The sequence below is a fragment of the Poeciliopsis prolifica genome, unplaced genomic scaffold (genome assembly GCF_027474105.1).
Source record: "Poeciliopsis prolifica strain line A6 unplaced genomic scaffold, Auburn_PproV2 SCAFFOLD012, whole genome shotgun sequence".
Lineage (NCBI taxonomy): Eukaryota > Metazoa > Chordata > Actinopteri > Cyprinodontiformes > Poeciliidae > Poeciliopsis > Poeciliopsis prolifica.
In genome coordinates, this window is record NW_026562387.1 from 10,642,810 (window position 1) to 10,666,583 (window position 23,774).

Below are 23,774 nucleotides of genomic sequence, written 5' to 3' on the forward strand. Positions count from 1 at the left end.
GACATTACACCAAGATCAGTTTTTACTGAGAAAACACTTTCATCTGTCCCTCATTGCTTTCTAAGAATGGTTTCTTTCTAAGGGCTAGGTTTCTGATAAGGAGGAACATTTGGATTCAGTGTGCTTGAAATTAATGAGGCTTGGATTTTTGAAGAGAGGTTCAATTGGGTAGTAGGCAACTCTCTGTGTGTCTTCATTTGGAAGAAAAAATAATTAGCTGCAATCTGACACTGAAGTCTATGACTACTCTGAGAGGCCAAACTGAACTTTTACCATCTTAAAACAAGTCGGGTCTCAAAAACAGCGGTTCATGCAAACTATTAAACCACTTTCACGCAGGTTTTAGTTGTGGCACCACTATAATCTACTGGAAAAATTTACTGACAACCAAAAAATGTTGCGGGTTTTTGATTTTTGACAAAGTTAAAAAAAAAACATTGCTCTTTTCAGTGCCTCACTTTTATATCTTTCTTGACTATAAACACAATCCAAGTTTCGTTTATCACTTTTCATAGAAAGCTCATTACTGAAGCACCACAACTGCCCCCCGTTTCCTATGCATTGTGGATTGTTCCCATTTTATGTCTTCAAACATAAAAGAAACTATTTCACAATCAGATAAGCTAACAAATGAGCTACAGTTGAAACACACATGTAATTCAGCCATTTTGGATATGGAACAGAGACTTGACATTATCTTTTAGGTGGTGCTGCTTGTTCTTCTAATGAGAACTTCTAACCTCACTTTCAGGTCAAGTTTTAGTTAATAATTATTTGCATTTTTAACTCCAATGCAAATAATTATCCCATGCAAACATAAAGACAGCTAAAGTACATGCAGTAGCCTTATCTTAAAACTTGCTTTATAATGATGAAAGTCTCTTATATACAAACTATCATCTTCAGCTTCCAGAACCAGTTGATCTGAGTTTGCACAAAGATAATGGCACCAAAATAATGTTGCCATGCCTAAATTGGGTTGATATTTAGATGGTAAATGGACGAAGTAGCCAGGTACCACTAATGATCTTTTATTAAATAGCAATCATCAGCTTCAGTTTAAATAAACGTCCAATGCAAAGAACCACTTCCTCTGAGGTTGGAGTTGTGTTAAGATGGTCAAAGTCCCAAATTTGTTGGTAGCTTCATTTAGTTTACTTCTTAAGCTAAATGAAGATGCAAAGAGAACATTGCCAAAAGAGGCATCAACTTTTTAACAGGACCTTCAAAACTCTTGAAGGATTTCTCTAAGATCAAATTTCTGGTTTCTTATGTCTTTGATAATGAAATAGTGAGAACAATAAGGGCAGTAATTCAGAAAGACTCAGGTAAATTTCTAAGCATTTACCCAATAAACATAAATGAAATAAAGTTAGTTTTAAAGGTACTTCAGAATCTAAAGTCTTAAAAAGGAGATCATGTTTATCCAGGTCAGGGTTTTGTTGGTGACTTTGAGATCATTTTTCCACATCAGTTACCCATTTTTTTGTTTTGTTTTTTTTGCTTCTAATACCTGAAACTCACCTGCATTTGAGCGCCAAAGTTTTGTTGGCCTCCAGAACCAGTTGTGTACTCTCGACATCCAGGACCGGGACGCTGAACCTCATCTTTTGCTCATTACCTGCAGACGTTAGAGAGAGAAACGAGAGAAGCATGATTCTATGCTCTCCAATCAAGCAGGTAATGTGGAAATGCTTAAGCAATGTCCCTCCTGTTATCTGAAACATTTTCTCCACTTGATGTCATGCATGTATTAATTAGACTTGAAGACACTTGTCTGTCCACCCTTCCTTCCTCAGAACATGGGAAACATCCATCCTTCACTCGGAAATAGATGCCTCCCGTCACTGGCCCAAATCCCAACCATCTTGTAACTCTGTTAGTGGCCAAATCGCTTCTAAGGCAGTTAGTTGAGTTATTACTTGTCAATTGTTCCCAGTGGATGCTCCATTTTAGTGTTACTCACAATGCAAGCACTTCCTGTACTATTTCCTTGGGTTTCTGCGTGTGATGAGTGTGTGGGGGTAACAAACAATGACATAAAGCACGATGAAGGGAAAGTTAGTGATCTCCTACCTGTTTTTTTTTTCTTTTTCTTTTGGCCAGAGGCTTGTTGGCAGTTATATTCATACTTCAAATTTTCCACTAAATGTCAAACATCTTTTCATACATGCAGCTGCTGCATCCAGACCAAAGAAACTAAGAAAAACCGCTTGTGATTAATTCAGTGTTCGTTTTCCCAATGAGGGGTGAGTTGAAGGAGTCCCAATGAGTCAACGAAAGTCATCTGCTCAGGCCACTAAAATTGGCCAATCACAGAGATCTTTTTGCCATGCATGCCTTACTGCATAGTTAGACCTAGTTAGACCATGAACATATTGATGCCATCAGGCATGGAACCACCTTTTTTTAGGATCTTTAATGTACTTGAGAAATGTTACATTTGATGTACAACAAGCCTACAAGAAAAGGAGAATGATTTGACAAGGGTAAACACAGTGTTATGTTTCCTAGCACTTTCAGCTGGAAAGTCCCCACTTGAGAAATCTGAAATATGCAGTTGCTTCCTTTTTTAATTAGGTCAGAAAGTTAATAATAAAGTTAATAATCAACCAATAAGGCTCCACAACTTTTGTTTTTGTTTTCCTACCTGTCTACATGTAAAATTAAGGCTTTACAGAAAATTGCTCGCTACTCATCTTTATATTGTAAGTATTTGTGTTATTTTTGAATATCTTGCATTTTGTGTTAAATGTGCATGTCATAATGAAACTTTTTGGAAATGTAATCTTGATACATCAGTATAATTTTGGACACATAATCACAAACTTAAAAAAATTATATATATATATATATATATATATATATATATATATATATATATATATATATATATATATATATATATATTCAGCTCTTCTGAAGAGCTGAATTTATTTAAAAACCTTCCTGAAGTATAACAACAAGAATAATCACTGATTATTCTACATATTTCTTATATTTAAATGAGTTCATTTTGTCTCCACTGAATTGTATTGATTGATTCGATTCTGTATTCAGAAATTATTTACCTGCCATCCTGAACCTTATTTTATCTTTCAAAACAACAATTAGTTGCTGCTTAAAATGAAGTAAAAACCTTGATGTGCAACAAGTAATTGTAAAGTGTCCGGAGATGGCATTTGTTGTCAAATGGCATTATCTGTGCATCTACATCAATTACAAGAAACGTACTGAATTCCAAATATGTCCTCTCTTAGCAAACTAATTATTTTTGGCGTTTTCCATATTTATCTATCTATTCATTAGGCTGTCATTAACTTTTTGCAATGACAAAGAGGATCTCTGCGCTCCAGAGATTCTCTGAGCGCAGAAACAACCCATCGGCTTTTTGGCAAATTGGATGAAATTATCCCCTCGTTGCTCTACTGTAATTATTTACCTCCGGGTGATCGTGACCCCTCTTTCCTTTATATCAAAACCGATAGACCCAGGAATGGACGCGCTTTTGTTTCCATTCAGTTGGGGCCAAGCGCGCAAGGAGCCGGAGCGCAGGGGTCCTCGTCATCCAAACACTCCTCACTGGAGAGCGCTCACAGCCGCGATCTACTCAGACTGAACAACCAGTGTCTCAAATGGATGATAAATCTGGACGCAGGTTATTCCATCGGTGCGCATGTTGTTTTATGTCTTTTTTTGTTTTGTTTGATTGTTTTCAATTAAACTTGTGCGTAAAGCTTCGTTAGCCACGTAGATGTATCTTGTAGATGTATCGTGTATATGTCATAATGACCAGTGGTTCCCCTGCTTATTTCTTAAAACATAAAGTGAAGAATCCTCTCACCTTTTCCAAAAGCGCCGTACAATCCACAAAACAGGCAGACAAGAATAAAATGCATCATTTCTGTGGAGTCCGACGCAGCAAGCGCTCATATATAACACACAAAAGAAGTTTTATCCTTGCTGCTGTTGATGTTACCCTCCCTCCACGGCGGCGGCGCAGCGCTGCAGGCTGTTGCGCTCATGCAGGACTGATGCGTCAGTGAATGGAGACGGTGAGTTTCCTGAGGCTGGCTGTGGGAAATCACGCAACAGGACGCCAAGCTTTTAACTCCAGTGGAACTTTTTCCCATCGCTCTGGATTGTGCTGCTACTTTATATTGTTCCCACACTGCGGTCACCGGATGGTGGACTTATGTTACGTCCACTGACACACCCACTGCGCGCAAAAGGAGTATCCTCCCAGTCCTGCGTGGACAGTGTGGTGCTGATGAGAAAATATTATGGCATCTAAATTAGTCAGTTTTATTGAGCTAACTTAAAATCGCATTCTACCCAGTCTGTATTAGGGAACCTGATTATGATGGTTATTATGCGTGCAGGTTGCGTCATGAACCTGCTCTGCGTTCCCATCTTGCACCCTTGATTGGTTCGACGGGCTGAGCAGCACGTAGGCACTGGGAATGTGCGATTCACTTCCTCAATCATCAAAATGACAGACAAGTTTCTCACATTGCAAACGGAAAATGCCTTTAAAAAAAAATAAAATCAGTGCCACATGCATGCGAGCGCAAGCGCCAACTGCACGTAGATGGTCCTGCAAACACGGATGTCATCACAAGTCGGCGCTGAGGAGCATCCGGCTGCTGAAGAACCGCCTGACCACGCTCTGCGGCCCGTCAGAGTAGCAGCAGCTGGAGCTCTGGCCCGGTTTTATGTTTCATCACGGCGGAAGTTATTTAGTCTCACAAAAAACACTATTCAAATTAAAGCTGCCCAGCAAAAACTGAGCTGGAGGAAATAAAATTTAAAAAATCTCAAATGAGCCTGAGAGAGATTTGTGAAAAATGGTAAATGTACAATGGACTGTTTTTAACACAGAATAAAAGGCAAAATGTCCTAATCAAATCCTGCAACATTCTTTCTGTTGAAGCAGCTTTTACCATTAAAATATTTTATAAGCAGCTGCTGATTTTATGAGATCAGTGCTCTTTTTCAAGGACATCACTATCATAACCTGGAATGTGATCATCCTGCGCAGGTTGATTAACTCATGTGGCAAACAGGGAGGTATTTCTGATAGCTCTACTTCATTAACTAAACAGACGTTTCCTTAACCTCTTTTTACCACAGCCATGTTTTTGGAAATTTTTAGGAGAGTTCTCAAAAATGACATCCCCAAAATGAATCCCGTATAACTCAGGAACTGCCTGCTTGACAATCATGAAGTTTGCAGTCTTGCATGCTTTATCATAACATTTCTTCAATTTCTGGTAAATTTTGGGCCTATACCTATAAACTATGAGCATAAAACATTTTAAAATAAATGCATGGAATACATCAACCTGCATGGAAGGGATCTATATGAGTTTGAGTTTATGAAACAAATCAACTTGAATTCAGTTTAAATTCATTGAGATATATCACCTTAGACCGAGTTGATACGAGTTGAAAAACCAGAGAAGAAGAAAAAGCGAATGAAAACATTTTTCTGCAAAAGACATGAGTTTCACTTCTGATTTTACTTCATTTTAAGCAGCAACTAATTATTGTTTTGAAAGATAAAATAAGGTTCAGGATGGCAGACATGCTCTTCTTATCGAGTTCCTCCTGCATTTTCAGAGTATGGTCAACATGTAGCTATGGCTCAGGTACACATATACACAATGCACAAACAAATATACAGTACAGGAAGTTATCAGTACACAGGAATATTACAGTACGCAGACAAATGTAGATTAAACACATATGGAGACGACTTTTTCCACATATGAGTGAATAAACAATTTGTAATAAAAAATCTAATTTTGATAGAATCAAAAGGAATGGAGAGTAGTGTTTATACTGGAAAACGTCTACCCTGAGGTCTCTCTCTGGGCAGACACTATTTCAGGTGACAAGTGCAAAATACCATCACCTGTGTCAGAGGGACAGTGAGGTGTAAAAGTTTTAAAAAGAAACAGACAGTTGTGCATTACAAACAAGCCTAGTGATGATAAATCTCTTCCATATAAGAGCCGAGCATCTGCTGGAATTTTTGTTTCCATCTCAAGGTGTTTGCTTGTAGGAGATGCATTTGATTACAAATATGGCAAAAGTAGCTTCATGTTACATAAACTAAGCAACAAAAACATGCAAACGAAGCATCTTGGCTATTGTGTAGGAAAGTCATTTAAAGTTACTATTTATTACAGTCATGTATTCCAATATATTTGAGGTTTTGTCACAACCTCCCTGTTAAATGATTGAGAGCTACATATGTTTTAGCATATAACTTTAAATTATTTTCTTTATCATCGCTAAAAATTGACCAGCAGCGTAATCGGTAACAACGCACGACAAATTCAAAGTTTTAGGGACTATTTAGACATTTCATGTGGGGTTCTGTGGGGAGGTCATCACAGTCTTCTGCTGGAATAAAAACGGTCAAATGCAGCAGCAAAGTTTCATAATTATCGACATATTCATTTTCAAGACATGTAAATAAATAATAAAATAATGTTTCCACGAAGTACTGTATTTTGAATTTCTTTCCAATCAAAGCTAACACGGAGGAAATTGATTTTAAGTTAATGTAGCTGTTAGAGTTTTTCAAGTTTCTGTAAAATCACAAACAAAAAATACATAAGAAAACAGTACATTAGTTATTGTAGTGACATTACAGTACCCAAACGAATCTATAGATGAACATATGGTGACGACTTTTTAACATTAAATACAAGAAATGACCTTTAATTTGGGGGGAAAAAAAACATATTTTGAATATTGACAAGATGAGAATTGACAACGATCATGAAAATAGGCTTCAATGAGATTTTGACAGAAACAATGTAGATTGTATTCACTGGAAAATATCTATCCTGATCAGAACGCCAGCGAGGCGTAAGGTTTCAATAAGAAACGAGACAACATGGACTCTTACAAACAAGTTGAGTAGTGAGAAATTTCTTCCATATTCAGATATAGCACTCTTTTTTCATACAAACTAAACAAAGACATACAATTGGAACTCCTTTGCAACTTTGCAGTAAAGTTTCTGCAAACTCAGGTTGTTCAGAAAATTATCTGCAAGAAAGATACTGACTACTTTAGCCTCTCCACAAAACCCCATTCAAACAAACAAAAAAAAACTAGCTGTAACATTTTGATGTTGTGCTTATGGTACCTGGTTTTAAGTTCATTTGCCAATCTAATCAAGTATACAATAAATGTTTGTGCATTTTGTTTCTTGCAGATTGTGAGGATTCTGATTGGTTTGCAGCACTGAACAAATTCCCAAAAAGTGACTGAACAAAAATGTGTCGTCAGTATGTTGAAGTTATTTCCTCGTCAGAGTCTCATGTTTTGTCAGACCTGACCTTTGGTCTGCTGGCGGATCCAGTCGGTGAATTTGACCACCTGGGTATAGACGCCGGGGCGGTTCTGCCTCGCACAACCTTCGCCCCAGCTGACAATCCCTGCCAAGAACCACCGTCTTCCTCGCTCCAGACACACCAGCGGACCTCCTGAATCCCCCTGAGGAATCAAAAAACACATGAAGGAGATAATATTAAGTTTTCTAATCTTGGTTTTAAAAAAATCCACCAGGTTGTTACACTGTTTGAGTTGCTTATGAATGTATTCACTTTGCTTTGTTCCGTAATTTCTACTCACATATGTTCTCTTATTTTATGTAACTTTTGTTGTGCATCAGCTTGATCAGCTGCGTTTGCTGTTTTCAAAAGTGATTCACATGTACAATGGTTTATTAAAGAAGCAACGAGAGGTCACATGGTCAATTACAATTAACAATTACAATTTAACATGTTTAGTGTTAAAAAGTCAAAATAAAATACATCTACTTACAGCTAGTTAGAATTAGCTGGTGAAAATATACTGCTTCAAAACGAGACACTCCTGATTTAGAACAAACATACTTTATTGATCTTTGAGAAATTGATTGAGAGGTAAGGTCACTTTCTGATAAATCATAGTACATTAGGCCCTTGACTTGATCAGAAAAATATATAATTCCAGTGAATTGATCAGATTCTTGCCAAAACCTCTTAGCGATGTGGTGTGTACTGGGACCATACTCAAAGACACAATGTACAGGGTCTTAATATCCAGAAAGAGATAACCCTTTACAATCTATGCCATGTAAAAGAGCAGCTTAAGACAATGCATTGTCACTAAAATGTAAATAATATGATTTGTCAGGATCAAGGGTTTGTTCTCAGATCTTTTTATTAAATTCACCAACCTGGCAGGCGTCCACACCTCCCTGCAGGTTTCCTGCACACAGCATCCTGGGAGTAACCGCATCATCGTATAGCTTGTTACAGACTTTTCTATTAATAATTTTCACTGAAGCTTCTTGTAAACGAGACGCCAGTTCACCTTGAAATAATAATAACAAAAAACAAGAGTTACAACTTTAAGTTGTAGCCGTCATCTTAAGGTTCAGTTGCTGAGCAGCTCTTACCGTCCTCCATGAGAACGCCCCATCCCGTGACAAAGCAGTTCGTCCCGGTGGTGAAGGTGTGCGAGGAGGCAGGGACACACACAGGCTGCACTAAGTCATTAAAGAAAACTGGAGCGCTGAGCTCAAGAAGGGCGATGTCGTAGTCAGAGGTGAACTGGTCGTATTGGGGGTGGAGGAGGATCCGACGGATCAGTCTGGTCGCTCCGCCGTGGTTTCCCCGGGTCATCACTCGCATGCCGAGGTAAGCCCGCCAAGCTCGAGCATCAGAGTATCTGCAGACACAACGAGCAGCAATGCAGCATGTAGACGTGAGGCTGAAAGATGAGGCGAGGGCTTTTCTGTTGTCTTTCTCACTTAATGGCATCAGAGTCTTGGAAACAGTGCGCTGCAGAGATGAGCCAGCGATTGGAAACCAGCGTGGCTCCACAGACGTGGCCGTAGCGCTCCATCTGTAGGCTGACCTGCCAAGGCCACGACCCCATCACAGCATCAGACCCCCCCACTATCTTAGTCCGCTTTTTAGGCCTGGTGCCACACCCTATCAGAAACAAAAAAAAAAGATCAATAAGAACTCCATCTTTACTATGACAAATCTGAAAAAAGTGGGAAGTCATCAGCTGTACCACAGCGCAGTTCGTCAGAGCCGTCGAAGCAATCTTTAGCCCCGTCACACTCAGGGTTGATTTTGCTGACACATTTTCCGTTGGCACATTTATAGGACGCCACGGAGCAACTCTTCAGATCTGAAGAGAATGAGTCAGTTCATTCCCCAAAATGAACGAACTGACACCATATTTCGAGTTCATTCCTCGAAATATGGTGGGTGTCAAACAGCAGAGCTGACACAAATGCTCACATGCTCTGGTGCAGTTCAGTTCATCACTGCGGTCTTTGCAGTCGATCACACCATCACACACAGATGACTTCGGTAAACACACCTTGTTGGGACAAACGTGGTAGCATTTAACTCCTGCAAAGCACAAAAGCAAAATCAGTCAAACAAAAACAACAAGCGCCTGCTCTCTTTGGGACATGGTCAGTGTGCCTACTCACCACAGCTGCCTTCCTCACTGCTATCTGCACAGCTGCTCTGACCAACACACTGGCTGCTCTGAGGTTTGCACTGACCGTTCCCACACAGCACTTCCCCGGGCCTGCAGGATGCTGATTGTTTCACATTAAGGTGCAGAAACAAAAGCCAGACAAATTTTCATGAGACTTTACAAAAACATGCTTTTCAGTTAAACATTAGGATTGGAGCCATTTAAGAGCTGCAGGACACCAGAGGACTGGAGTTTGGGACCAAAGTTTGACGCACTTTAAGGCAACATTTTTCTGTTCAAAGTGTAGTTCTTTTCTTTTCCTTCAGTGACGCTTACAGCATTTGGCTTCATCCCGTCCATCTGAGCAATCCTTCACTCTGTCGCAGACCTTCCTCAGAGGGATACAGCGTCCATCTCCACAGCGAAACTGGCGAGGGCAAGCTTGGAAAAACACCAAGTGAAACTTGAGAAGGGTTTCTTTTACTCTGCTAAACTGATGACAATAAAATTAATAAATAACAATAGCAAAGTGAATTTATGATCTTTATAACATTTTTGTTTGTGCAAAATGTTTTGAAATTTGCCCCAGTCTGTTACAAACATGTATTGTGGAGTGAAGGGATCCAGTCTGACTTACTGCCCTCTGGAGAGAAAGCTCGGTACAGCAAGAAGAAGCCCTTGTTGGTGAGAGACTCATCAGAGTGGAAGTGAATGGAGAGAGGAGAGGAGTACACTCTCTTTCTGCCGCTCTCTGACAGGGGATTACACAGTCTGGATGTGACCAGTAAGATGTTCATCAGTCACAAAAACCATGAAGTACATAAAACATTTTAAAGAACGACAATCCTCAAAAATGTCCAGATTTTGTCACATTATGGTCGTTTAAAAAGCGGTAAGTATTTATGTAGTGGAAGGAAGTTTTCACAGTGTGGTTTAAATTTGTTTGCAAATGTCTGAAAAGTGTAAATAAATGTCTCTGATCTGAGTTGTCCTCACAACTCACTTAACCCCTGCAACATCCAGCCAGTCCTTCTCACAGCTATCAGACGACGAGGAATCTTGAATGTCTAAAGTCACGATTGTCATCGAAATCAGATATCCTGGCACAGGCACCTGGTAAAGTAAACAGCAAAGTCCAAACATTACAATTCAGAGGTTGGAATGTGTTTGAGCTGGCAGACAAAGGGATGGTTTCCTCCCTCTCTGCTTCATTCTAAATCTATACTGAAACTTGAATGCATTAGCGGCGATGTTCAGCTCACCCGTAGAGTCCATGTGCAGTCTACGTTAGGAGGATAAAAGGAGGGGTAGTAAGGTGAGGAAATGGAGCCGTTCCATGAAGAAATTGAGCCTCCACAGCCTGCAGGGGGCGACGTTAACATGAGGAAGTTCACCAAATTAACAGCAACATCAACATCAAATGCTATTCTACAAGTGGGAATGAAACAATAGCTAAGGTAGCCCAGAAACATCAGGTAATGTGGTCTCGCTTTGAGCTACCTGCCCTACCTGCTTTTGGGATGGCTTGAAAGTAAGCTTTGAAGATTGCTCCATCTTTCTGCCTACTGAAGGAGAAGGTAACTAACATCACATTCCCCGAGGAGGTCAGCTTCATGACTGGAGATGAGCCTGAAACCGGCAGCCCGCACCATCTGAAACAGTTCAGTATTTCTCTGTGATGAGGCCAATGAAAATACAGTCTGAAAACACATGTCCAAAATCACAAAACGCTCCAAAACCTGGCGATGATCTTGTTCTGCAAAGGAAGCAGGAAGTCATAGGCAGAGAGTTTGTGGGCTGTGCAGCTTCCAGGCGTGGCACCCTGAAGCGTCAGGACAACCAGACGCACAACGTGACCCGAGGGCACGCGCAGACGCCACTGGTAGTATGGCTTCTTGGGACTCACAAGACTCAGAGTTCGGTTGTTCCCATATTTAGCGTAGAGATCAAAAGATATTGCTAGAAAGTGACAGAAGAATGAAATGAATCAGATGAAACCCAACTGGTGATGTGATGGTGAAAAGGTTTTCTGTGGATCGTTCATGGGTGTTTAACTGAAAAGAAATATTTAAAAAGATGCAGAGATGACTTCCTGCCATTTTTCCACAGGAAATCTACAATCCTCACCTTGAAACCCAAGCTGCCATTTTCCTCCCTGGATGCTATTTGGGTTTTTCATTTTGTCTATTCTGTCTTCTGAATCAGAATCGTCAGAGTCCAAGTCTGCAAAGACACACAAAGCAATCTAAAAAACCTTGCAGCTCAAAAGGTTTTGCCACAACATGCAGCAACGAGCTGTACCCAGCAGAGGGAGCGTGTCGTCCTCCTGCTCCAAGTAGTAGTGCTGCTCGTTGCGGCTGTACCGCACCACCTTGTTGGTGCCGGGGAGCCTCCGCTGCAGCCTCTCTGGGCTGGAGTTCTGGATTTCCAGGGCCACATTGTGGGGGGCTGAAAATTTACTCCAGTAGAAAACACCGAGCCCCTCCTCTCCTTCACTGCCCCACAAAAAGGAAGTGAGACGATTGATGTTCTAGATGAGGAGGATGCTTTCATTCTTTCTTGGATTTATTTTTAGACTCGGCTCACCTGAAGGCAGTAATTCCTGAGCGCAGGTAGTAAGACCTCCACGGGGTAGAGTCGTAGAGTTTTGAGAACTGTTTTAGAGAAACAGAGAAGTGGTCATGCAACCTTTTCACCGCTTCTGGAGCTTCAAACACGATTTAATTATTTTGTTGGGACTTTGTGTTCAAGATCAACACAAAGAAGTCATGAAGTGGAGAGAAAATGACACAGGGTGTTTTTGTACTTTTGTACAGCATAATAAGTGACAGTATCCCTATATAGTGATATAGTCTGTAAACAACATTGAAATATTACCTCGTTTCACAGGAGGTTACATAAATACCAAACTAGGCTGATTCAGAGTTTGGGAATTCCCTTCTATCAACCTGACCTTTTGCTCCAAAAATCAACCCCTGGCCCCCGGATGTTATCTTTGTCCTCCTGTCATCCCACCTTGCCCTACTGCCCTGCCCCGGTTGGTTCATCCGCTCTCTGTAGTGTGCTGCGCACATAGGGGCCAATTGTCTGAAAGCTTCTCAGACAATGTTTTTATTGAAGGACTGCTCTTCCTCTCACTCTCGCTGCCCGGGCCTCGCGAGCCTCACAAATGCCAGGCTTGTCCTCGGCCCCTGAAAGGACCCGGTCCCTCGGGGTGCTGTTGACTCACACACACTATGCACAGCTCCTGTTTCAGCTTTACATTTAACACCACCAGAAAGAGACACAGAGAGAGACAGAGTGAGGCAGAAGGGAAGAGTACAAAAAAACAGACATGGGAGGATGGAGAAGATAAGGAGGAGACACACAAGCAAGAATGTGAGGAGAGAGGAGAGGAAGAGGGCAGCAGTGTTTTTGAAAGTGACATTAAAACACTGGTGCTGTGTTGTAATGAAGCATATTAAAAGAAGATAAACCACATGCGATTCAGAGAGAATGCAGTAACAGACTAGCTCAGCATTTCCACTTACATAATGGTCCAAAGCCTGAGCCTGCAGGCGGAACTGAGGGGAGGTGGGGTCGGTCAGCTCTAGCGAGAAGGTCAGGTTTGGGAACTCTACGCTGCTGCCCAGGAAGAACACCGAGCAAGACGGAGCTGGGGAGACAGGAACGCTGGAGATATGAGACTGATGTGGAGTGAAATTAAAAAGAAATACAGTTCAAGACTCAGGAGAGGTCTGATTAAATGTCAGAATCTAAACTCACATGTTAAATAGGTGATAGTCAGTGTGACGGCAGCAGTGAAAGGTAAAAACGGTAGGAGGCCTAACACAAGCCTCCTTCGGGAACAGCACGGTGACGCTGTCTGGATCTCCGACTTCTGTCCCACCGGACCCACAGACTTTGGCAAGGAGGGGTCAAGTGAGCCGGTGGACTGCTTTACCTCTTCATCTCTCTTTTAGGGTAAAATATATGACAGAGAATGAGATCTTATAAAATAGACGGTTTAACTATAGGATCCATAAAATGATTTAATGATCTGAACAAGGCAGTGAGTCCAGGCTTCTCAACACTGGTCCTCAGGGTAAACCCACTGTAATTCAAATGATTACATGTCACCAAGTGATGCAGAAGCTTGTCAGTCAGCCATCCATTTAAGCCACAGCTACAACATAAGGCAAACACATAAAACATGCAGAACCGATGCTCTGGTCAGCGGTTCTGGGCTGATTGAAGCTCTTATTGAGAGCTACGTTGACACCTGATGTAGGGCATGAAATATTAGTATACTGATGATACTGTGAATTACATATTTTTTCAAAACTGGAACAGTAACCGTACGTTTTGTCTTTTCAGCTCTTATTTTGTAATCGAGGCTGACTAGATTCAGTTTCATCCAGTCACTATGCATGATGCTTGTTGCCAGGCTATAGGACTAATTTTACAATTAAATAATTGAACAGAAATATTTCTGACTTTTTTCTTTTTTGCCTGCACCAGCATATTAGGGTCTTTTCTAATGTTTTCCTGGTTTACATGTCGGGATGAAGATGGGAACCTTAAATTTCTCCAGAAGTTGTCAGTTGTTGTGCAACGACTATTACTATTCTGAGCTATTCTGACCTTCACTCCTGTAATTAGTTTGCAATTTTGCTTTTGTTTACACTGGAAACCAGGTTTAATATCTAATAATGTTGCTACTTATTGACTTCTGAACATAACAGGAGAGTGGTGAATAAAAAGGAACCTCAAAATCAATGAGGACTAGATTTTATGACCGTACAGGGGGTGATTTACTGACTGCAACAATGTCGATCTCTACACTCTAATGATTTCCTAAAACATTTAAGACCTGGTAATATTCTCTGGGGGAAGGAAAGCATGCCTGAATGGTTCTGCTTTCCCACGGCCTGCAATGTCAGCACTCAGTCCAAGTGTCACAGGCAGAGACCCCTATGGATTTCACAATTAAATGCAGTTCAATTAGTTTGACGGGCTGTAAATATGATTCCTTTTCCAATGCAACGTTAAATATCAACAGCAGGCAGTGACAGAATGAGAATAAGAAAAGACATCCAGAGTACAAAATGTCTCTGGAAGTTTTTTTCATCTGCAGAGAAAGGTTCTTAGTGATGGCTTACCTGTGTAGCTGGACAGCCAGAGTGTCCGTGTGCGGAGACACAGTACACCTCACAAGTTTTGCTTTGGGGCAGAGTCCACATAGCACAGTCCAGTTTAGCTCCAGAGAGGTGACTCGCAACAATACCTCAGACATAGAAAACGATGGAGAGAGGGAGGGAAAGAGAGGAAATCCCCACTGTTGCTTCCTCTGAGCAAAAAAACACAACAAAAAAACAGCAAAAAGAAGGAGCAGAAATCTGAGCTGAGGAGCTCAGACACGCAGGTGCATTCACCGACTCCCGTTTACCTGAACAGGGCGGCAGGTGTCACACGGAGCCCCAGAATGCAGTGCGAGGGACAATGGGGCCACTATGAAAGGCTACTATCCGAGCAGCCATCCGTTGGACAGATATTGTGGGCAAACTTGCTCTCTGTGTATGCAAAGGTCTCAGATCAAAGGGACAAAAGAGAGTTTGAGGAGAACGTGTGGGAGATATTATAATCGGAGCCCATGGACGCTCCACAGGCTGCAAAGCTTCATCCAAACCTTTCCAACTAACAGAAGGGACACAGCAACAAACGAAGCATCATACACAGGGAGTGTGTTATATGTGTTTTATTAATGAATGAGCAGGATACATGGGTTTGATCGTGTCAGCTGATGTGGCTGTAGATCCAGGAGGTGAACTTGGTGACCCTGGTGTAGACCCCAGGCAGGTTTGGTCTGCCGCAGCCGGACCCCCAGCTCACAATCCCTATGAGGAACCAGCGACCCCCATCTGAGGCCTGGCAGGACAAAGGACCTCCTGAATCCCCCTGGGAAACAAGAAAAGACTCTTCAAAAATCTACAAGATGAATAATGAAGAGGTCCAATGGATTCGCTGGTGATGAAATGCCAGCTTACCCTGCAGGCGTCCCTCTCTCCGGAGGGGAGGCCGGCACACAGCATTCGTGGGGTGATTGGACCGTAGCTCTTTTTGCACTCAGTCTGACTCATTACGGACACTTCAGCCTTTTGGAGCACAGAGGGCAGCACCTTATCTGGGAAAAGAGGGATTAGACTTCTAATTAGACTCTACAGGATTTACTTACAGTTTCCAGCTGTACCGAAACGTTTTTAAGACTCACAGAAATGTTGTTTCATCAGTGATACAGTTTGTCTGATGTTCAAAGTCAATTTAAAAAAGCAAAGTATAATTTAAACACAAACCCCACATTTGAAAAGTATTTTTACTGTCATCTGTTCATTTATTTTATTGTTAGATTGTTAAGTAAAGGTAGGAAGCAGAATAGCTCAATTCACAGAAAGAGTAGCTTTAAATCCCGTGGTCATTTTTCAAATCATCAAAACCTTCAAGGAGAGAGTTCCAGCTGCTCTGAATGAATTTCAGGATACCTTCATGCAAGGAGAACCTCTCTGCAGTCTGGCTTTAAATAAAAGATGCATTTTTGTGTGTTTTCCCCAAATATGTTCTTCTTTGTCCAGTCTTTTATTATGTTGTTTCAGAAAGTTCTTGCATTTTATCAGGGTAACTTCCACTTTTTAGAGACACTGTTCAGGTCATTTGATCACAGAAATATTTGAGTGTAAAAATGGCCAAAACATAAATTCCTATCTATAAATATCAGTATGTTTTTCGTAGCACTAAAAAGTCACGTCACCAACCTTCCTCAGATCGGTATCCCCACCCGGTCACCAAGCAGCGGTGTGTGTCTGTGACGGTGTGGGACGAGGGGGGCAGGCACACAGGCTGGACCAGCGGCCAGAGGGATGGAGGCCAGGGCTTCTTCAGCTGCAGAAGGGCGATGTCATAGTCAAAAGTGTATGCATTGTAGTACTCATGCACCACGATCCTCTGGATCTCTGCAACATGTTTGGCACTGCCCTGCGTCAGCATGCCGAGGTGGGCACTCCAGGAGCGAGGGTCAGACAGGCTGCAGGGACACAGGTCAGGGGTCACTTCACAAGCTCCTGCGAAGTCACTTTATATGCAAAGACACATAAGAAAACTGTTTTGCTTCATCAGCGATGAGGGAGTCTGACCTTTCTTTTCTGAAGCAGTGGGCAGCTGAGACGAGCCAATCAGAGGAGAGGACAGAAGCGCCACAGTACAAACTGCCTGCAAAGTGAAGGCTGACCTGCCAAGGCCACTCCCCCTCGTGTGAGTTAACCCCGCCCACAATCCGGTCAAGGCCTGTCGTAGAGCCCACCTTCCTCAGCGGGGAGGGGAGACCACAGGCTGAGAGGGACGAACAGATGGGTTCAGCTTTTTATTCTAGTCTGTGTCGGCAGACGTTAGTGTTTTCAGTAAAATCATAAGCATGTTTACAAAATCCTACCTAAAGCATTCATACTGATTTGTTCTTTCTTTAGTTTTCCAAACTTTAGATTCTTTCACACAGATTTAACGTGATATATATTGTCAGAATAACACTGAGTTGGAATAAAGTGATAAAGGGTTTTTAAACTTTGTGATTCCTGCATTTGCATTCAAGCTCTTTGAGTAGAAGCACCCTGGGTTGCAATTACAGCTCCGAGTCTTTTGGCTACCTGTGTCTACCAGTCTTCCTCATCCACTGACATTTTTTGCTGATTCTTCTTTGCCAAACAGCATAATTTCAGTCATAAGTCAAAGGGTCGTTCTCCAACAGGAAGGCGAGCTTCGGTCCAAATCTTATGCCTTTTGCAGCATCTAACAGGATTTCTTAAAGTATTGTTCTGTATTTAGTTTTACCAGTTTTGCCATCAAACAGTTTCCCTGCTTTACAAAAGCTTTGCCACAGCATGATGTTTATTTACCACCATTGTCCGTGTGATTGAATGTTTTCAGGGTGATGCTCCTTACATGATCCATTTCACTAAAATAAAACACCAATAAAATATGCCAAAGTTTGTGCTTGTAGGGAACAGAGTGAGAAAAGCTCAACAGGTTTGAATGCTTTTGCCATCTGACGTATCAGTGAAGTATCACCAACATGTTCAGAGGTTGAATATTTTATATCGGTGCATTCTTATCTATAAGGATAACCTTCTCACCACAGTCATCCTCGTCGCTGTTGTCCCGACAGTCGGCGACGTTGTCACACTTTGCATTTTTCTTCAGGATGCAGGATCCGCTCCTGCACTGGTATCTGATCGCCGAGCAGCTAGTTTCTGAAATGTTACAGTCTGAGAGGTCAAAAGTCTACAGACCATGAAGGAAAGGTGGCTTCTCTTCAAAAATCAATGGGGAACACTCACCCTGTGTGCAGTTTATCTCATCGATTCCATCAGAGCAGTCCATCTCTCCATTACACACAAACAAAGGATGTGGAGGGCTTTTAGTGCTGCAGGTTACTGTGGGTCTTGCTGTGAAGAAATGCACCATTTGTCTTACAGTTAATTCAAACAAATATAAAAGATTTTGTAAGAGTGTTGCAACCCAGTATTAGACTTTCTTTTCATAAACAACTTACAGCAGAAGACCTCATCGCTCTCATCCTGGCAGTCATCCAGGCCGTCGCAAAGTCGACTTTTCTCCACGCAGAGTCCAGTTGTGCACAAAAACTGGCCCTCTTGACATGCTGGAGAACACATAGATATACTCAACGCATGTTCAGGTGTTTATTTTAGTTGTTCCAGTGAATCAGATTTGTCCTGTGTCATGCTTACGCTGGCTGATGTTGTAACTGTGGTATGAAGCCTGGAAAGGTTGAACAGAGTTAGGAGAGCTGCAGCGAAACTCAACCTGTGGACTGTGGTCGGGGATCCGGAACACGGTGTGGTGTCCTACGTACATGCCGCAGAATCTGTGGAGGAGGAAGCAGGTTTCCAGAAACCCATCAAGCCAAGCACAGGAAGGCCAAATGTTCTCTGTGGTGCAGCTGCAACCACATACATGACTTCGTTGACCCTCCACCAGCCACTATCGCAGCCTTTTATGTCCGTAGGTTTCAACGCGTAGTTCTCGAAATGCAGAGCTACGCCTAACTTAGAATTTGGAGTCTGTGAAAAAAAAAAAAAGAAGTGTAGAATGCACTCACTGAAAAAGAAGCAATAAACATGCATTTGTTTTTATGTCATTTAAGGAGAATGTCTACCTTAAACCTCCAGCTACAGGAACACTGTGGAGGCAGCAGGCTCGGGTAGAATGGGCTGTAGAGTCGACCACTGATATCAGGCTCCAACTTGGTCTCAATTTGAGACATACAGACTGAAAAAGACACAAGAGAATCAATATTATTTAAAACTGAAGAAACGTATATATTTTGCAAAAGTTAATATGGAAAAAGTGTCAAAATGACCAATTTCATTGAGTTTTTCCTCAATATAACACTTTCTGTGTTTTACACAGAACTGGCCTGATGGAAATTCCTAAAAATTATGATATTTCACAGCACACCCCAGATATACTCTGAGAAGATTAAAAAGCCTTAAAATAAATGAACCTTTTACCTTCACAGGTCTGATCATTAATTGCCAGATTCAAATGTTAAATTTGATTTGATTCAAAATATGTTTTCTAAGGATCCCACAAACATTTGAATCCCAATAAAATATCTTCTGTTATGTTTTTCTGTATATTTTGACCTGCTCTGTGTTAAAACAAGATAGCAAGGTGTCATACTTTCCTCAGCAATGGCTTCAAAGTGTCCTTTAAAGCTCTTGTTGCCACTGGTCATCCTGAAGGACAGCAGCATGACGTTGGAGGTAGAGATGATGGAGAAGAAGCTGGACACCGGCTCACACAGCCTGCGGCACAAACACATGGAAACTGATGAAAAATGGACCTTCAGAGCAGATGGCGTGGGTTTCTCAACCACCAAGGAATAGATGAAAAACAAGAAATGTTCACATGCACAAAGGATGGGACCTTATCTTAATTTGTGAAGAATTTCTCATAAGAATGTTGCATGACTTCATGAAAGCTTGAAAAGAAAAAAACTCAATAAAAGTTACAATATACGGTAAGCTGGAGGGATTGTGAACATGTTGAGCAAAGGATATTGAATAGGGAGCTACCATGAAGGAAAGGGAGATTATAAAAAAAAAAAAAAAAAAACATTCATAAACATGTGTTGCAGAGCACGAGAATGTTTTAATCATCAAAAATAAAATAAATCTTAGTATGCCTCTGCTGCAGCCTCACCTGTGCAGAATGCGCCCTCTCATGGGCAGCAGAGCATCGTACACAGTCAGGGCGTCGTTCACACAGTCAGTGGGTTCAATGAGGAAAGAGGTGACGGTCAGGCGGATCAGAGAGCCGGGCACTGCAGTCAGCTTCACGTGGCAGCTCACACCTCCCCACGAAGAGTAGACGTTTAGCGGGACGCTGGCTCCGGGGAGGTTGGCGTACAGCTTATCAACGCACTGCGAGTCTGAGAGAGACAAAAATGACCTGTAGCACATCTTTAATTCATATGACCAGGGTTTCTATATGATTCATTTCTGAACGAAATATATTTCAAGATTCAAATTTAAAGTTTTTAGGCCTTGATTTCAGTTTTGAAAGCGGCACCTTTTGATGATTGTATGGCAGGAGGTCAAGATTACAAAAATGAACATGTCAGAGGCTGGTTGGAAGGAAGACATGCCCAGTTTTAAATGTTACTTATTATGTTTTTCTGAACAAGTTAGGATAAGTCTATGGTCTATACAAAACACGTTCATTACATTTTCTGCAAAAACTCATTGTAAATGTACAAATATTTATAGCCATGCATGTAAATGTACATAGTCCCATTAAATAAAAAACAAAAAAAACGTAAACTTGAACTTGGCAATTCAACAACAAAAAACTAGATTTTTCCAGCAGCCATTATACAGTAAAATGGCGTTAAACCAAACATGCTGGAGCTCAGCTTGACTTACTAGGTTACAGTGCAGTGCCTGCTAATTTGTGGTACTGCATTTGGAAAGTTTTCGAAATGGCTAATTTTCTAGACACCAAAAACATTATCTTATTGGGTGTTTATTTTTAAAAAGCTTGGACGGTTTTGAGAAGCTGTAAACGCCCAAATGGAAGTGCAAAATGTGCAAAATGTGAATTTTGCAAGATAAGTCCACCAGAAGATAAGGGGATATACGTCTGCAAATGCAGTAATTTTTATTGATCTAGTTTCATGTAAAATTCCTAAATCAAATTCCGTGTTTTTGAGACTGTGTGGGATCCCTACATGCCTGAGGTGTTGCTCCCTACCTGCTGTGTTTGATGAGTAGTCTGAACGCTGAACTCCTGCAACAATACAGAGCCATTCAGTACCAGTACCAACACCCGGCCCATCTCAACACAGACATTCAGACTTAGACACACCGTTGATGAGGATGGAGTCCATGTCAACTGGAAGTTCGTGCAGGAAGCCCACAGAAGACCGGTTCTTCAGGCTGGTGTTGATTGAGTCTCTGAGAATGGCCTCTATGAAATCTTCCCGCATCGCTACGGTCTTCATCTGGGGGACGATGAACACCATCCAGAAATGCACCAACACTCCGCCCTTGTTGTTGTTACTAGGGGAGAAGACTCAGATATGAGCTGCAGACGCCTGCAGGACGTCTTTACGGCTCACTGTGCTGATGATTGACGGTCCTCCTGTACCTGAGGTCTGAAATGACCGCTTGCTTGTAGAGTCTGGCCACTGAGGACGTCCTGTACACAGAGCTCACCTGAGAGACACCAGCATTTAGCTGTGCACCCCTCTTACATCAGCACTGGCTGTTTAGAGTCACACTGGCACCTACCACATGTTGAATTTTGGTTGCCATAGAGAGAAACTCATGGGACTCCGCCTGGCGGTACTCTGGGATGAACTCCACGTTGGCAACACGGAACATCCCGGCAAAATACGCTCCGCTGTAGCTTTCCCTGCGGACTGAGCAAATCAGATCAAAGTCTGATTTAAAGAAGCTTATAGGAACCAACAAGTCACATCAGAAAATGTATCACCTCAAATTTGAGTGGTTTTCTGAAGATCTTTCATAGTTTTTTTTTTTTTTGTTTTTTGCTTGTGATGTGATCTTACTTTACATTACACATATGTGAACTTTACTATTTAGGAGCCTTCTGCGGGTAATTAGATTCAATATGTGTTATTGAATCATGTCACTTACAGATAAAGACCCAGAGCAGCGACCAGATGATCACCACCACCACAAACAGCACAGCCGCGGTGATGGTTGTGATGTGAGGCACGTTCAGCAGGTAGGCCCACAGCCTCTTGAGTCCTTTGGGCTTCCGCCTCGTTTTTCTGTACATCCTGCGCAGCTTCCGGAGGGTGTGGTCCACGGTGGCCAATTCCACGGACACATCAGCAATCTGAAGCCGGGAAAGTGGATGTGGGAGGGGGTCGCACACAGTCACGTCCAATTAATCCGAAACTGCTTGAACTGCAGCAATCCATTCATGTTGACCTTTCAGTGGTCACTTATCTAAGGCCTGATCCTAATAAGAAGATGGTAGATGAAGCTGAAATGACACAGTGAACATAAAAGTGCCTCTTGATGAGCGTTAGAGAAAGATGTTCACACGACTCCCCCCTGAATTATGGCTTAGATTACACTGTCCAGTTCAGCTGCTGTTGCTCCATCAGCAGTGATGTAGACTTGTGTTGGCTGAAAATTATGCTGGGGAGGAGAAATATCTGAATGCAACTCAATCTCCATCAGATGTAACACTCAGCACTCATTGAGTTACCCAATGCAAATGAATTATTCATTCACTGTCATCCCATACGGTGCAGCTGGTACTTAATCCATCACAAGAGCATAGATTCTCACATCCGAACAAAACAAGTTCAATTATCTGAGATATTTTTAAGAAAGCAAGCTGGATTAACTAACTATTACTGCTAAGCATAAAACACAGTTTCCCTGGTTGGGAATAATTGCGTCTCTTTGGGATCATTGTTTTGTTGGATCAATGTCTGCAAGTTTAAACTATCTGACTCAAACAGCCACAGCAACTCCTTCCGATATTCGGGAACCATAAAGAATCAAGTCTGGTAGTGAAGCAGTGTGACTGTCTGCAGATAGGCCAGTTTTATATCAACAGACACTGAAAAGTTGCTGTCCAGGAAAGACGCCCGTGCTCCACAATCGACCTTCTAGCTCAGCTGAACCTTATTGCTGACCACATTGTTTCATCCTCAGAAGAGACGAAGACTGAGCTGTTTAGCCACAATATGTGTACATAAGGGCTCAGGAAAAAGGCTTTCAAATATATGAAAACTGAGCAAACAGTCAAGCATGGTGGTGGCAGCATGATGTTGAGGGTCCATCTTGTTGCCAGTGGCGCTGGTGAACTACACAAAGATGACTGAATAACAAGAGGGCTACATCTAAACTCAAATAAACAGCAAGGTGGTGGAAACTTGAACACAACTGGCTTCTGTATCAGGACAATGAAGCCAAAACAACTAAGTTAGCTGAATTCTTAACTTTTCATATTGGAAATGTAATTGAGCATTTAGCCAAAAATATACCTGCAGGTTGTTGATGGTTGTGAACAACGTGAACTTCTTCTGTAACTTGTAGAACGTGAACATTAAAGCAAATATTACAGAGGAGAAAAAAAAATCAGAGCAGCAACGTTTAGTTCTCACCTTCCATGGATTGAAGAAAATCCCCAATGAGTTTATACTTTACTTTTCATCCTACCTGGGATAAATTTCCACAGAAATAATTAGAAGCTCCAATTCAATATGAAGTTCAGGCCAATGATGAGAGCAAGCAAATCTCCACTGTATCTGAATGTTAAATCATAGACGATCAGGCACAGAATAACAAAATAAAAAGATGGAAACCCAGTGCCTAATAATTCAAGAGGGTTAGTTATAACTTAACTCCACAAACATAATTAAGAACAAATATTTTCTCTAATGCAACAGGTGTGACATTCCAGGCAGAATCTTTCCTCCTGTCAGCTTAAAGCCACGGTTAACCAGACTCTAGTTTAAACTGATTTAAAATAAAACTGTTTGGTAACTCACACTCGCTGAGTCCTGGTGTGATCTGTCACCGTCGTTCTCTTTTGTCTGCTCCGTCTCCTTCCACTTCGTGCCCATGGCACAGATGTCCCATCAAGCCATTATCATCCAACACAAGAGTCCTGTTTCTTCATAGTTTATTTTTTCTTTGTTTTAGGACAGAGTTGAAGGCAAACTGTGAAAC

The 23,774-nt window shown here is 41.7% G+C and overlaps 3 protein-coding genes across 3 annotated transcripts in view; all 3 read right to left on the bottom strand.

The window, feature by feature from the left end:
• The window catches only part of flt1 (fms related receptor tyrosine kinase 1), a 36,883-nt gene extending 32,772 nt beyond the window's left edge, over positions 1-4,111 (bottom strand). The window contains 2 exon segments of the mRNA XM_055037707.1: positions 1,525-1,621; positions 3,845-4,111. Coding sequence (XP_054893682.1) covers positions 1,525-1,621; positions 3,845-3,902 — 155 coding nt within the window. The 5' untranslated portion in view covers positions 3,903-4,111.
• A 1,431-nt stretch (positions 4,112-5,542) lies between these two features.
• LOC129364928 (suppressor of tumorigenicity 14 protein homolog) lies at positions 5,543-14,729 on the bottom strand. Its single transcript, XM_055037879.1, has 19 exons — positions 14,649-14,729; positions 13,273-13,462; positions 13,038-13,162; positions 12,094-12,161; positions 11,809-12,002; positions 11,635-11,730; positions 11,247-11,466; positions 11,017-11,159; positions 10,770-10,867; positions 10,511-10,620; positions 10,145-10,278; positions 9,844-9,948; positions 9,518-9,628; positions 9,321-9,434; positions 9,088-9,207; positions 8,819-9,002; positions 8,465-8,736; positions 8,243-8,379; positions 5,543-7,515 (listed from the first exon to the last, which is right to left on the bottom strand). The coding sequence occupies exons 1-19, from the start codon at positions 14,727-14,729 to the stop codon at positions 7,348-7,350; spliced, it is 2,670 nt and encodes an 889-aa protein (XP_054893854.1). The 3' UTR covers positions 5,543-7,347.
• Positions 14,730-15,229: 500 nt separating this feature from the next.
• Positions 15,230-23,668, bottom strand: tmprss7 (transmembrane serine protease 7). The gene is made up of 18 exons (XM_055037141.1): positions 23,594-23,668; positions 21,717-21,921; positions 21,348-21,478; positions 21,205-21,272; positions 20,923-21,116; positions 20,809-20,844; positions 19,759-19,987; positions 19,237-19,361; positions 18,710-18,822; positions 18,508-18,614; positions 18,282-18,418; positions 18,086-18,193; positions 17,871-17,978; positions 17,667-17,783; positions 16,674-16,869; positions 16,296-16,564; positions 15,534-15,670; positions 15,230-15,444 (listed from the first exon to the last, which is right to left on the bottom strand). Exons 1-18 carry the CDS (start codon positions 23,666-23,668, stop codon positions 15,283-15,285), a joined length of 2,517 nt encoding a protein of 838 aa, XP_054893116.1. The 3' UTR covers positions 15,230-15,282.
• Positions 23,669-23,774: the final 106 nt, after the last annotated feature.